Raw genomic sequence first — 13,554 nt, 5'->3', positions numbered from 1 at the left:
GCTGCGCTGAAAGCCTTGAAGGAGCAAACCTGCATCCTGTTTTTTCTAGTCGTTTACCACCACCACACACCCCGTTCTTTTTTGGTGCCTAGACTGTGCCCACGCTTGTAGTGGGGTGTGGGGGATGAAATGTGTGCTTTATTCCCCAGTATGCATTCGTAATTCTAGATTGGTAACTTCCTATAGAAAAAGAGTGGTGTTGGGTGCCCTCCCCTAGGAGACAGCAATCTCTGCTTTTGAAGAGTAGAAGAAACCCCCTCCCCAAGCAGGTTAACACACATATTAAAGTAGGCCTTTAATAGACTCCTTTTCAAATGTGGCTGAGACACCCCCCCCCCTTTTTTTCTTCCTTTCCATGGGAAGAAGGTTAGGGGTGACCTGCTTCCTATGAGAGAATTCTCAAAACGTACAAGTTCTAAATCTTGACTACATGTCCCAGATAATGTTTCAAAGAGTGTTTTCAGCTTAAATTATTGCAATCTGATAAATCCTTGGACAGGCCAAAAATCCTGACTCAGTTAAAACTGCCAACCTAAGGAATATTCCCATTCGCTTAGGAACGCCAGAAGTGCTGGGAAAGGATTGAGGAGGAGAGGACGGTAGAATAGGATGCAGATGATGGGAAAATGGAGATAGCATTGGGTTGGATCCCTATAAAATCTGAGCAAACCCAGGCATCAATGGCCACTTCTGAGACCCCAGACTGGAGCCTCTCTGTCTCTCTCTCTGCCCAATCCTCACCTCTTGTGAAGGATACTAGCCATGCTCTTTCCAGTATTCCCTATCCTACACCCCCACCCCTTGTGAGCATGCTACCTGTGCCCAGGTGATAGTGCCTCACCTATTCCCCCCCACCTCTGAATAAAACCACGTGAACTCTCCTGTCCACTCATTAAAGTGATTTGGGGGGGGGGTATGAGCCTCCCCAGAATTTCACTCCACCCATGGGGTATGACTGTAAAACAGCCTTCTCGTCTAGCTGTTAAATCCTGACCAGTTTACTTGAGGTTGGGAGTACCAACACTCTCCCAAATCTGCCAGCTTCTATGATAATAAAGCTTTCCCTGTATCCTCAAAGAATCTCCATTGGAACCTACAGGGCCAAGTACTTCACTATTATCCTCCTCTTATATTTATTGATGATATATATTGTATGTTATTGTATTATATTATAAAATAATATTTTAAATATTTTCCAGTTTAGAAAAAAGATTAAAAATTGAATTTATAATTTTGCTGGCATATGACATACATAGGTTCTGATGACTCATTTTATTTGCTTTGGGTTTGTGATTTCACTTCAATAATTTTTTTCCATTTTTTTTCTTAAACACCCCCAAATGGGCATTTCCATCCAAAGGATTCTACATAAACCAGTAAATCTCTACTTCATACCCAAACTTCTTTCAGTTATCTTTGGTGCATTAAAAAAAGTTGTCATGCCCTTTTTGGCACATCACTATTAATATATCCTACTCCCTAATGGTAAATTCTTCCCTACTCCCATTAACCAAGAAAGAAATCCTCAAAACAAGCGTAGTCAAAGTGAATTCTCTCAGGGGTCCCGTACATAAATGCATGTCTGCACTTTATGCCTATCAACTGTCAGGAAGGGGGCAACATGTTTAATCCTAGGTTTTCTGGAGACATGACTGGAAGAGATTCTTTTGATCGATGTTCTTAGATCTCTTTAGGATGTTGTTTCTATAAACTGTTCTCCTGGTTCTGCTCACTTCATTGTATCAGTTCATACAATCTAGGATTCTCTGAAAGTTTCTTTTGACATTGCCCAAGAATATTCCATTACATCCATGTACAATTTCTTCATTCTCCCAGCTATCTAAGAGGAAATCTATGATCTCCCTTTAGATTCATTTGAGGGAAGTTCATCTGATGGCCTTTAATCATTCTGCAGACTTCTAAGTAAAGTGATTTTGACATAATGTCAATTTGCCTGTGGAGATGGGGAAAGAAGGAAGAGATGCTAGCACATGGTTCAAGAACACATGGGGAAAAGCAGGAAGAGGAACAATGCTAGGCTCCACTCAGCCACATAGGGTCTGGGATGGGCAACTAGTACCTGTGAGCAGGCAGAAGGCAGAAGATATATAGAGAGGTGGCCCAAGCAGGGCAAGGGGCTCTTTTCTCAATACTGGAGAGTGTCCCTAAGGGAGGTGGCAATTTCTCTTTCCATCCATTCTACTTTCATTCAAGAGGATTTTTTTTGTTCAGGGTTTGGTTTTGGTTTTGGTGTGAAGTAGCACAGGATCAAGGATGCCAACAATCCCTGTGGCAGTGTCAATGCCAAGGCAGATGATCTGTCTCAGGGGATTTGGGGAAGTGGCTGTTCAGCAAGTCCTGAGGTTGGACTTCTCTGTTTTCTACTTTAAAATATGAGACTAAAATGTATCTCTAATTGGCTTTAACTCTGACTTGCTATCCCTATGATTAAAATAGACATAGTCCAGGGGATCATATTTCCCTTTTTGTCAGACTTTCCCCCTCTTCCTTCTTTAGTATGGCAACTTTCTGCAGCCATGGCTGATGGTGAGTAACTACGACATTGGCTACTTGATTGGACCTTGATGGCGAATCAAGGACTTGTTATGATTTTATTTATATATATTTTTTTAATTTTAACTTCCTCTCTCTTTTTTGGGGGGAGAATTTGATGCATATATTCATGCTTTTTAAAAAAATAATCAATACCTACCTAATAGTTTAGCCATGCATCCTTTGTCAATTCTATTGTTGGTGTATAGCCTCCTGGGGGTAGGGAGTGGGATGGGGTGGGAGGTTGTGTAATCATCCTAAAGGCCAAAGTCTAAGATCTTTTTTAAAGCAATTTTAGGAAAAAATAATCACTAATACCCTGGTCTAGGAAAACAGATCTTCCAGAGAAGATGCTATAAGGATGCTTGCAGAAATCAAGTACTACATTATGAGATTTGGAGTGAACCTGTGGATAGCATGAGCTGAACTGAGGGGGTGGTTGAGTCCTCCATTTTTCCTGATTGTAAACACTTACACCAAAAAAAGGGGATGCCCCAATGGCTCTTTGGCATTTTTTCTCTCTTCTCTTCTCTTTTTATTACCCAAATTGTAGTAACTCCCTCCATGAAATGTACAATACCTTTTGTGCTCTTATGCCTTCTGGTGAGAAAATCCTAAATGTACAAACTCCTTATGTGGAATGATTCACTGGGGAGACCGACATTTTAATCTCCTAGAGAACCAAGAGTGGGGAGGCTTAACATGCTGGTCTCCCAAAGAATTGGGGTGGGGGTAAAGTAAAATTACCTGGTGGACCTTCATCCCAGCTTTAATCCCACATCCCAGTAGATGAACATAGGAATCAGTCACGTGTCAGACACTGCTGTCCTGACACAGGCCTGGCATGACTATGTGACAGTGTCATGGAAACCAGAAGGCATGACATATGAAGGACCGCTGGCTAATCAAAGGATCTGGAAAGAATATTTTTTATTTATAACAGAACTTGGGTCATATAAAAAAGTAATAAATAAATTTTAAAAATAAAAGGACATTCTTGGTTTTCGTCTCTCTTTTCACACCGTTCTCTTTGATCAAAGAAAACAGATCCTGTTGTAAGTAATCATTAAGCTTCATCCTAGTTGCTAAAAGAAACATGCCTTATGACTCCAAAATATTCAGAGCTTTAAACATTAAATATATTTAAATTGGAAGTGGAGCACTGTATAATGGACAAAGTCTTGGCCTCAAAAGTCAGGGGAAGTTGGGTTCAGGTCCCGCCTTTGATGTACTAGCTGTGACTCTTATTAAATTATGTCATCTCTAATTCTCCAGGAAAATATTTGAGACCCTTAAATTGCAGGGTAGGTACTGAGTTGCACTAGCTGAAGTTTTGTATATAAATGAAATGCCAGTAACTGCCTAAGAGCAACAACAAACTGTTATGAGACCTTAGAGGTGGCATAAAGAGATGTAGTCGATAGGGCATAATCCAGTAAAAACTCTTCCTCGTGAGGAGCTTTCTTGCTCTTACGAATTCTCTTATGCTCAGAGAGGTCCTGGTATGTGCTAACGGAGTATTTCAATTCAGTAGCTTAAATAGACTTTCAATCCAGTCTGGCCAAAAGGCTTGGTAAAGGTCCACTCCAGCTAAATATTTCTCATGCTTAATCCCCTTAAAAGATGTTTCTCTGATAGGGATTTTTTATGTCTGATAATGTCAGCTCGGGACTTTGGCATGTTCCTTCCATTCAAAGGAGTTTCTGCGCAGTATGAATTCTCTTATGCGCGGTAAGCTGTTGCCTCCACCGAAAGGACTTCCTGCATTCGTTGCATTCAAAGGGTCTCTCCCCAGTGTGAATTCTCATGTGTGCAGTAAGCTCTTGTTTCCAGCTAAAAGATTTTCCACACTGACTACATTCAAAGGGTTTCACGCCAGTATGAATTCGTTTATGTCGAGTGAGGTCTCCGCACTGAATAAAGCATTTTCCACACTCGCTACATTCAAATGGTTTCTCTCCAGTGTGAATCCTCTTGTGCGTGGTAAGCTGCCAGCTACGGATAAAGCACTTCCCACACTCGCTGCATTTAAAGGGCTTCTCTCCAGTGTGGATCCGCTTGTGTCTGGTTAGGTGCCCCCCACGGTTAAAGGATTTGCCACATTCTCTACATTTAAATGGCTTCTCTCCAGTATGAATCCTTTTGTGTTCGGTGAGCTGTCCACTCCATGTAAACGATTTCCCACAGTCATTACATTCAAAGGGTTTCTCTCCAGTATGAATTCTCTTGTGGGCAGTCAGCTCTCCATTCCATCGAAAGGATTTCCCACAGTCATTACATTCAAAGGGTTTCTCTCCAGGATGGATTCTCTTACATTCCGTTAACCGTCCTGGCCATGTAAAAGATTGCAGACCTTCCGAGCGTTCCAAGGATTCCTCTCCAGGATGACTTTTCTCATGGTCAGTGGGAGATCCACACCTGTCCAAGGACCTCCCACATTCATTACACTCACATGGCTTTTCTTCAATATATTTTCTGTGATGTTCACTAAGTTCTGAATGGCGCCCAAATGACTTACTGTATTTAGATTTGCAAAGCTTCTTCTCCGAGAAGATGCCATTACAGTTGAAGTTTGTTCCACGTGCATCACATTTACTTACATATTTTCCTGCGTGAACTCCCTTTTGTGCAATCAGAACTGTCCCTACACCAAAACCTTTTCCAAATCTATCACATTCGCTGGCTTTTAAAGGAGCTTTTCTCTCTGTGATTATCATCTGCTTGGAGAGGTTCTGGTGGCTGTCCTGTTGCTCTGAGCCAACACCACATTCCAACGTTTCTCCTAACTTGGAATTCCTGGAACAATCCCTTTTGAGCCTTTTCTTGGATGACTGTCCCATAGAAATACCCCATAGTGGGACTTCCTCAGTGGCTTCATACCTAGGCTCCCAAGAAGGGCAGTCTGAAATGAAGGCGGGAAAAGAATGTCAACATGCACTCTTTTCTGTGCTGAGAGAAAAGAAATTGTTTTAATATTAAGTTCAAAGACAATGATCACTAGTCTAAAAATGGCGGGGTCAACATCATTATTGGCAAATTGTTATCATCATCATCAACAATAACAGCTAGCATTTATATAGCGCTTTAAGATTGCAAAGCACTTGACCCCCATTGTTTTACTTTATCTTTACAACCTGTGATTTAAGTTCTAGTATTAGGCCCATTTTTATAGACAGGAAAACTGATGTAGACAGAGGCTAAGTGACTCACCCAAGGTCATACAGCTAAGTAAATGTCAGAGATAGGATCTGAACTTAGATCTTCCTAACTCGAGGTCCAGTGCTCTATCTTTTATGCCTCCTAGCTACCAATTTGGCACCAAAAATATGTGAGGACATCAGAACACAGCACTGTATTGCTTTAAACAAGTTCAGGTATCCAAGCCTAAATGAATTACATTTCAGGCTACTTTAAAATGTTTAATTTAATTATAATATATATACATATATAAAATCATTGGAGAATCATTTTTATCAACTTTAGCTAAATACCTATGCTTTCAGGAAGATATTAACTCAAGAAATTCCAGACTGACAAATATGATGCCGATTTCTATCAAAGTCTAATGACATAGTTATCCATAAGCAAACAAACATGGGGGTCTTCCTTCCTGAAAGAAGAACAGGGAAAATTCTGTAGTCACTAGCACAGGATGTTAGCCATCTCTGCTCAAAGGGATAGCGAGGCTCTGTCCACCACCAGAAGAGGTGAAGGGGAATCAAAAGCCCCTTTTATATTCCAGTGTACCAGGTCTGTGGGTTCTGTGTTTTACAAAGCAAAAGGATGAAGAGAAGAGGACCCAAGATTGTGGAGGGGCAGAGTGCAGGATAGTGGCTCCCTCTCTCCCTGCCTACACTGAACAGAATCCTGCTGGGGAAGCCCCCAGTCACAGAGAATCACTTGTCTTGCCCAGATCGGTATCATGAGATGAGAGCCTGGTCCACAAGGGGCCTGGGACCTGCACAACACACTCCTGCATCCAGAGGTTATATCCCAGAATGAGGGGAGATTCCAGACTTATGGTACCTCTAGAGGCAAGAACAGGGGCCCAATGGTGGCGCTGGCACCCACCATCCAGGTCTAGTCACACATCTAGGGGGGACTGAGAAGGGGAATCTGCCAGGATGTGGGAAGGGAAGGGAGGCGGGGAAACCTTTGGAGATCAGCACTGCCATATCTCAGACTGCCGGGGCAGAGCTGGTTCTCAGTTCCTCGTAAAGACTAGTCTGAGGGCTGCAGAGGAATAACCAGGGCGGGACTCCCAGAGAGAAGAGGAGCCTATAATTCTGTCCCTCTGAACTAGCAGAATGTCCCAACTGCCCGACAGTGGCTGCATCCAGCGGCATCTGCTCTTGTGCAGGCCCAAACCTAGGTCAGGGACCTAAAGAGCTCAGACCAGGAAGCAGCACTGAAAGTTTGCAGGTCCCTCTACCTGTAAGATCCTGTAATAATACAAATAATCAATAAAGCCGCAGCAGTGCCAGCCCAGCCCCAACACACATTCCAAAGGCAGGAAATGGGATGGAAGAATGAGCCAACAACAACAAGAATCCCGTCATGAAGAGCTATTGTGATGGCAGGGATGCCAAGAATCAAAACCAGAAGAGTGACACAGAAGCATACGAGCTAAACCTTGCAGAACACAGCCTATAGACCAACTCGATGAGAAGAGATGCAGCAAGAGTCTAAAAAAGAAAAGCTATGGGGCATCTAGGTGGCTCAGCTGAAAGAGAGCCAGGCCTAGAGACGAGAGGTCCTGGGTTCAAAACTAGCCTATCTGTGTGACCCTGGAATATGTCACTTGGACCCCATTGCCTAGCCCTTACCACTCTTCTGCCTTAGAACCAATACACAATATTGATTCTAAGACAGAAGGTGAAGGTTTTTTTTAAAGTTCATTACAAGATGTAAAATGAATAATTCTGATTATATTAAATTTTAACGGTTTTGTACAAAAAAGTCTAAGGCTAGTTTTGAACCCAGGACCTGATACACTGTGGCACAATCAAATGTAATGGGCTTCTCTAGTAGTAACAATGCAATGATCCAGGACAATTCTGAGGGTCTTATGAGAAAGAGCACTATCCACATCCAGAGGAAGAACTGTGGGAGCGGAAACAGAAGAAAAACAACTGACTTATCACTTGTACATATGGGTCTATGATTTGGGGCTTCAGCTTTATCAGACTGCTCTGAGGTAAAAATGATTAATATGGAAATAGGTGTCAAATGATAACGTTTGTACAATCCAGTAGAATTGCTTGTCAGCTCTGAGAGGGGGGAAGGGAAGAGCTAAGGGAAAGAAAATGAATCTTGGAAACATGGAAAAATATATTTATTTAAATAACATAAAATTTTTAAATAAAAAAATTTTTCATTTAAAAAATAAAATCAAAATGAAGTAAAGAAAAAAGCACTTTAAAAAGCAGAGAGGAATGTCTAAATTCTCATGAAGCAACTTCCATCTGCCTGATCCCCCCTCGCTCACCTGAAGCGCCACCTCCTGGCACTTGCCTCTGTGGAGCCCACGGTGCTTCTCCTCTCTCCAAATGGAAGAGGAGATCTGGTTTGGTGACTGTCAGCCCTGCCCAAGGGAAAGAAGGGGAAAGGAAGGTCTTTGGAGGAAGCTGGTCTTCCCTCCTGGCAATACGGGCACAGTGAGGGCAGGGTCTTCATTCATTGACCAAGGAGTAATCAAACCTTGCCTAGTGCCAAGGATGGCGCCAGATCTTGGCCTTTCCGCAGTAACAAATGGGGAAAGGGAGACCTCAGACAGGACATGGAGCTCCATAAGGAAGAGGAACAGAAATTGCCTCTCACTTGACCCCAGAGGGTTCAAGAATTTCCCCAAGATGTATCTTTTCTCTTTTTTTATACCCTTACCTTCCATTATAGAATCAAACCTATGTTGGTTCCAAGGCCAGAAAGCTGGAAGGGCTAGGCAATGGGGGTTAAGTGACTTGCCCAGGGTCATCCAGCTAGGAAGTGTCTGAGGTCAGATTTGAACCCAGGACCTCTGGGCTCCAGGTCTGGTGCTCTGTCCCAATCACCTGGCTGCCCCCACTACATTCCTGCCCACCAAATCGGAATCCAATCATCATTACCCAGGGAGACGAGGTTCCTGTAGTTCTCCAGCATCACGTCCCTAAACAGGTTCCTCTGCGCAGAGTCCAGGTGCCCCCACTCCTCCTGGGTGAATTCCACAGCCACATCCTCGAAGGTCAGAGACTCCTGAAACACGAACACATCCCTGTTCAGCCAGGAGAGCCTCCTCTGCTGCCCCACCGGCTCCCCACTTCTCCCCATGTGTCCCTGGCATGCTGGGGGGAACCCAGCTACAAGTGGCTGTCACAGGGCTCAGGGCCCACAGTTGGGCGCCAGGATTAGCCATGTGGCTGGCACCTGGGGGATAGAGCACTACAACTGGAGCTGGGGCAAATTCAAATTTGTATTCAGACCCTTCCTGGCTGTGTGACCCTGGGCCAGTCACTTACTGGTTCTGGGCTAAGTTTCTTCATTTGTAAAATGAGGAGACGAGAGCACCTGCCTGCCGCGCTGTGGGAAGACAAAAGCCTCTGAGCCAGCTTCTTCACCAAAGTCCATGGACACCCAAGGGTGCGTAACAGGCCTCAGCAGCATCTTTGCCTTCCCTCAATGAAATCGAGCTGAATGTTGAACGTAAACCACCAGCCTCAGCAGTATTTTGAAATCTGAGACTCTGTCATTGGGAATCCCACATATCTTCCTCTCTCATCCCAGTTATTATGGAGGGAGAGATTGTTTATGATCACCACTTCCAGATTCCTATCATTGAAGGATCCATGTTTATATGCATCAATTTGCTTAATATCTTGAAAACGGTTTATTTGAATGAGTTCTGTTATTTCCTTCTTATGATAGATAAATGTTACTTATTGTATAATAAGTATATTTAAAGATTTATATTATTTTCTAATTTATTGCATTTTGTTATTATTATAATTTGTTCCCTTGGGAATGCCACGCGTTTTATTTTACGCATTTAGCCGCATTCCTCTGAGAAAGGGCTCACGGGCTTCATCGGGCTGTGCAAGGGGGCCCAGGACAAAAAGGGTCTAGATGTGAGCAGGGTTCAGGGCTCTCCTTTCAGGATGGGCCTTAAGGTTCCCCTTCTTCCCTGGGAAACAAGCCCACTATGGTCCACGTCCCCCTTTTACAATCTTAACACTGCTACAGAAGGGATAGAAATCAAGGCCGTCCACGTATTTGTGGAGATGTCATGCTTGCCGAGCAAAGCTTTAGAGACACGATTGGGTAGGTAGGTGCTAGAGCCATCTCCATTTCACAAAGAAGCACACTGAGGCCAATGGCAGGTAAGTGACCTGCCCAGGTTTCTGCGGCTCCTGAGTGTGTGAGGCTGGCTCCAGGCCTGGCCCTCCCTCTAGCTGCCCTGGTGAGTCCGGCCACGCCAAGGCTGGCTGGCTCTGCTCATCAGGCTTTCCTCTTCTCACTTGGACGGGGTGAGGGAGGCGAGGGAAAACAGATGCTTGGTGACTGCCACAGGGCTTTTAGGCTCGCATCACGGGCATCTGGACGCACTCTCTACCTGGAAATGAATGTCTTCAGAGCATTCTTTGTCATTCTCCACCCCCGATCCACCGGAACTCCTGGTAGCGGGCACAGACTCCTTGAGGGGAGAACACCAGCGGGGTAGATCACCCAACAACAGCCCCAGGCTCATGAGTCAGTCAAAGGCTGGGCCTGGCACAGAGCCAAGCATGGGGATACAAAGGCCGGCCAAGCCTGGCCAGGGGGTCCTCACACAACATGCCAACAACTGCACACATGCAACAAGGCCCCTACAGAATAAATGGAAGAGAATCTCCGAGTGGGGCCTGAGAACAGCTTCCTGCAAAGCGTGGGCTGTGAGCAGAGCTTTGAAGGAAGCAGGGGAGCTGCGAGGTGGACGGGAGGAAGAAGAGAATTTTCAAGGCTCGAGGGAAAGCTAGTGTACATGGAGAGAGCTGGGGAAGCTAGCTACAGGGCTGCTGTGTGAGGCCCTGCTGGGCTGGAGTCTAAGGGCCTGAGGGGAGCTATGTAAGAACTCTGGGAAATGGGCTGGGTCAAGTTCTAGAGGAGCCTTTAAGTGCCAAATGAAGGATTTTATGTTTGATCCTCATGGGGAGGCCCTAGAGGTCACTGAACGGAGAGCAGCACCGACAGGCCTAGGCTTTAGAACCAGGGATGAGGGCTGGGGAGAGAGATCTGGCCCACCAGAGTCCATTGGGGGAGGGTTTGGGCATGTGGGGATGAGGGCCTAAATGGGGTCGTAATTGTGTGACCACTTCGGGTCCACCTTCATGGCTGCCAGAACATCTGTTCTCATCTACCTTCACATGCCCCTAACTCACCCATGGGTTTGAGGCCTATCAGCTCCCCTCAGCCTGGTTTAACCCATCTACCAATGTGGCTTTTCCAGCTTCTTGGAGTCGTGTGGTATTTTGTCTCCTGAATTTAAACGCCCCGTCCTGAAAAGGGATCCATAGGTTTCCCCCAAATGTCCAAAGGGTCCATGTCCCAAAAGAGTTCAAAGTACTCCGTAGAGAGGGACATGGCTCTTCAGGTGATGCCAGTCTCCTGGATCCCCGTAGAAGCTCGCTCCTGCTTAGAGACTGCCAGGGCAAGGCTGGGAAAAGCGAAGCTCCAACTTACCTGGGCTTCAGCTGTGAAGATGGCTGGGACCATGCCCTTCAAGAATCAGCAGAGCCTTCTACCGGCATGTACCTGGGATGGAGAAGGACCTGTGAGCACAGAGTTCTTCCCAGCAGCTCTCAGACCCATCCAGGGAACTAAAACATCATCTCCCCCATTCTCAAAAAAACTTCACTTGACTTAACCATTTTTGCTAACTATTATCCTATTTCTCTTTTCTTTTGTAACTAAACTCCTCGAGAAGACTTCAATAAATGGAGAGGCCTCTCACTCCCTTAACTTTCTGTATGATTCAACTGAGACTATTTTCTCCAAAGTTACCAATGATGGATCAATGGATCGATCTCCCTGTCTCAAAAACCCTTACTAATTCTGTCTTAGAATCAACATTGAGTGTGGGTTCAAAGACAGAAGAGCAGTAAGGGCTAGGTAATTGGGGTTGTGACTGGCCCCTGGTCCCACAGCTAGGAAGTGTCTGAGGTCACATTTGAACCCAGGATTCCCGGTCTCCAGGCCCTCCAATGATCTCTTAACTGCCAAATCCAAGAGTTTTTTCTCAATCCTCATTGTTGACCTCTCAGCAGCTTTTCACCCAGTTTAAAACTCTTCTTTTCGACGCCCTCTTCTCCCTAGGTTTTTGTGACAGTACTTTCTCTTGGTTCTCCTCCTATCTCTCTGACTGCTCCTTCTCTATCTCCTTTGTAAGAACTTCATCCAGGTCATGCTTGATAATTGGTGGGGAGCCCCTAAGGTTCGGACTTGGGGCCATTTCTTTTCCCTTTTTATATTATTTCACTTGGTGATCTCATCAGCTCTCACAGTCTCAATCATCATCTCTAGGCAGGTGATTCTCAGACCTAACTTCTCTTTCGACTTGTATTTTCGCATTTCAGACATTCCATAAAAGTATCTTAAACTCAAGGCACCAAATTCGCCCTCCTCCTAACTTCCTGTCGAAGTTATCTACCCATCTTCCCAGTCACCAGGGCTCATCCCCAAAAGCCAATCCGTTGCCAAGTCTTATCAGTTTCTCCCCCTGCAATGTCTGTGAAATAGACCCATTTTCTCTGATGCCTCCAGCTCGTTGGTCCAGGCTCTGATCACCTTGTTCTTGCACTAAGGAAAGAGGCTGCTAGCTGCTTTGGCTGCCAGAAGTTCCCCCTGGTTCCAGTCTACCCTTCACTCTGCTGTCAGAGTGATCTCTCTAAGACTGGGCTTTTCCGTAGGCAATAATTGCTCCAGTGGCTCCCTTCACCTCTAGGATGAACCCTTAAGTCCTTAGCTTAGCATTCAAGGCCCATCACAGACTGGCTTTTTCCTAGATTTCCTCCCTCCCCAGCACATACTCTTCAGTCCCGAGTCACTGGTCGGGCTGCTCGTGGAAGAAGCCCCTCCTGTCGCGGCGCCGTCCCCGTTCCCCTCGCTTTCCTCGTTTTCAGGGCGGCTGTCCTAGCTCTGGGCCCCTGCCCCGCTCCTCTTCCCTCTAGCTCCCTCCAGGCCACCGTTAAAGCCCCAAGCCTCGTCCCCGTCCGGGGATGGCTTCCTCTCTCTCCTGTACGTAGCCTGCCGCGCGCGTGTCCCCGAGACGGACCTCTCGAGGGCTGGGGCTGCCTGAGCCTTTCCAGGAGCCTTCACGGCTCTGCCCCATGCCCAGCACGCAGCAGCCGCTTCCTAAGTGCTCGCGGCAGGGCCAGGCAGCCCCGGCCCGCCCAGCCGCCTTCCCCTCGGGACCCAGGAACCCCACGCAAGTGAGAGGTCAGCCACGTTTCTCCCAGTCAGGCGAGGATGCGAGAACGCTCCCAGAGAACCAGGTTGGTCAGTCAGGACACAAAAAAAGCAACACCAAACGTTAAGTACCTCCTCCTGCCCCAGCCAACCATTCCTATGACAACCGTCGTCTTCTGCAGGGACTTCTGGGAAGCGTAGTTCCGAGGCCAGAGGGGGTTTATGCGCGTGCTCCGAAGGCCCGGACTGAGGCGGTGCTAACTCCAATTGGGGCCCGGAGGGTTAGGGGGCGGGGCTAAGAGCTGCCCCGGAGGAACGTGCAGAGCCCTTCCCTCTCTTCGTTCTCACTAAAGTGATTACACTTGGAAAAAATACAAAACAGCAGTGGTGAAGAACAGAATAAGCCCTTGATTCATTTCATTTTTGAAAGCTAGCGAAATCAAATCATCATAAAACATCCGAAAGAGTTCACAAGAAAGGAGAAACAAAGAAAATCAATTGAAACTATTTTGCACACTAACACGAATATTTTTAAAAATTTGAAATTTCTAAATTAGAGACTACAAAGAACACAGTCACACACAC

At 45.8% G+C, this 13,554-nt stretch overlaps 1 protein-coding gene across 1 annotated transcript in view; it reads right to left on the bottom strand.

The window, feature by feature from the left end:
* The window catches only part of LOC100017529 (zinc finger protein 420-like), a 57,492-nt gene extending 44,163 nt beyond the window's left edge, over positions 1–13,329 (bottom strand). Inside the window, exons 1-5 of the mRNA XM_056826317.1 lie at positions 13,102–13,329; positions 11,245–11,316; positions 8,658–8,784; positions 8,042–8,137; positions 4,248–5,455 (exon numbers count right to left, since the gene is read on the bottom strand). Of these exons, the coding sequence (XP_056682295.1) occupies positions 4,248–5,455; positions 8,042–8,137; positions 8,658–8,784; positions 11,245–11,277 (1,464 nt within the window). The 5' untranslated portion in view covers positions 11,278–11,316; positions 13,102–13,329. The remainder of the gene's footprint in view (positions 1–4,247; positions 5,456–8,041; positions 8,138–8,657; positions 8,785–11,244; positions 11,317–13,101) is intronic.
* Positions 13,330–13,554: the final 225 nt, after the last annotated feature.

This window comes from Monodelphis domestica, chromosome 4, assembly GCF_027887165.1.
Source record: "Monodelphis domestica isolate mMonDom1 chromosome 4, mMonDom1.pri, whole genome shotgun sequence".
Taxonomy (NCBI): domain Eukaryota; kingdom Metazoa; phylum Chordata; class Mammalia; order Didelphimorphia; family Didelphidae; genus Monodelphis; species Monodelphis domestica.
Note: the sequence above shows the minus strand (reverse complement) of the source record. Positions and strands in the feature narration are given on the sequence as shown.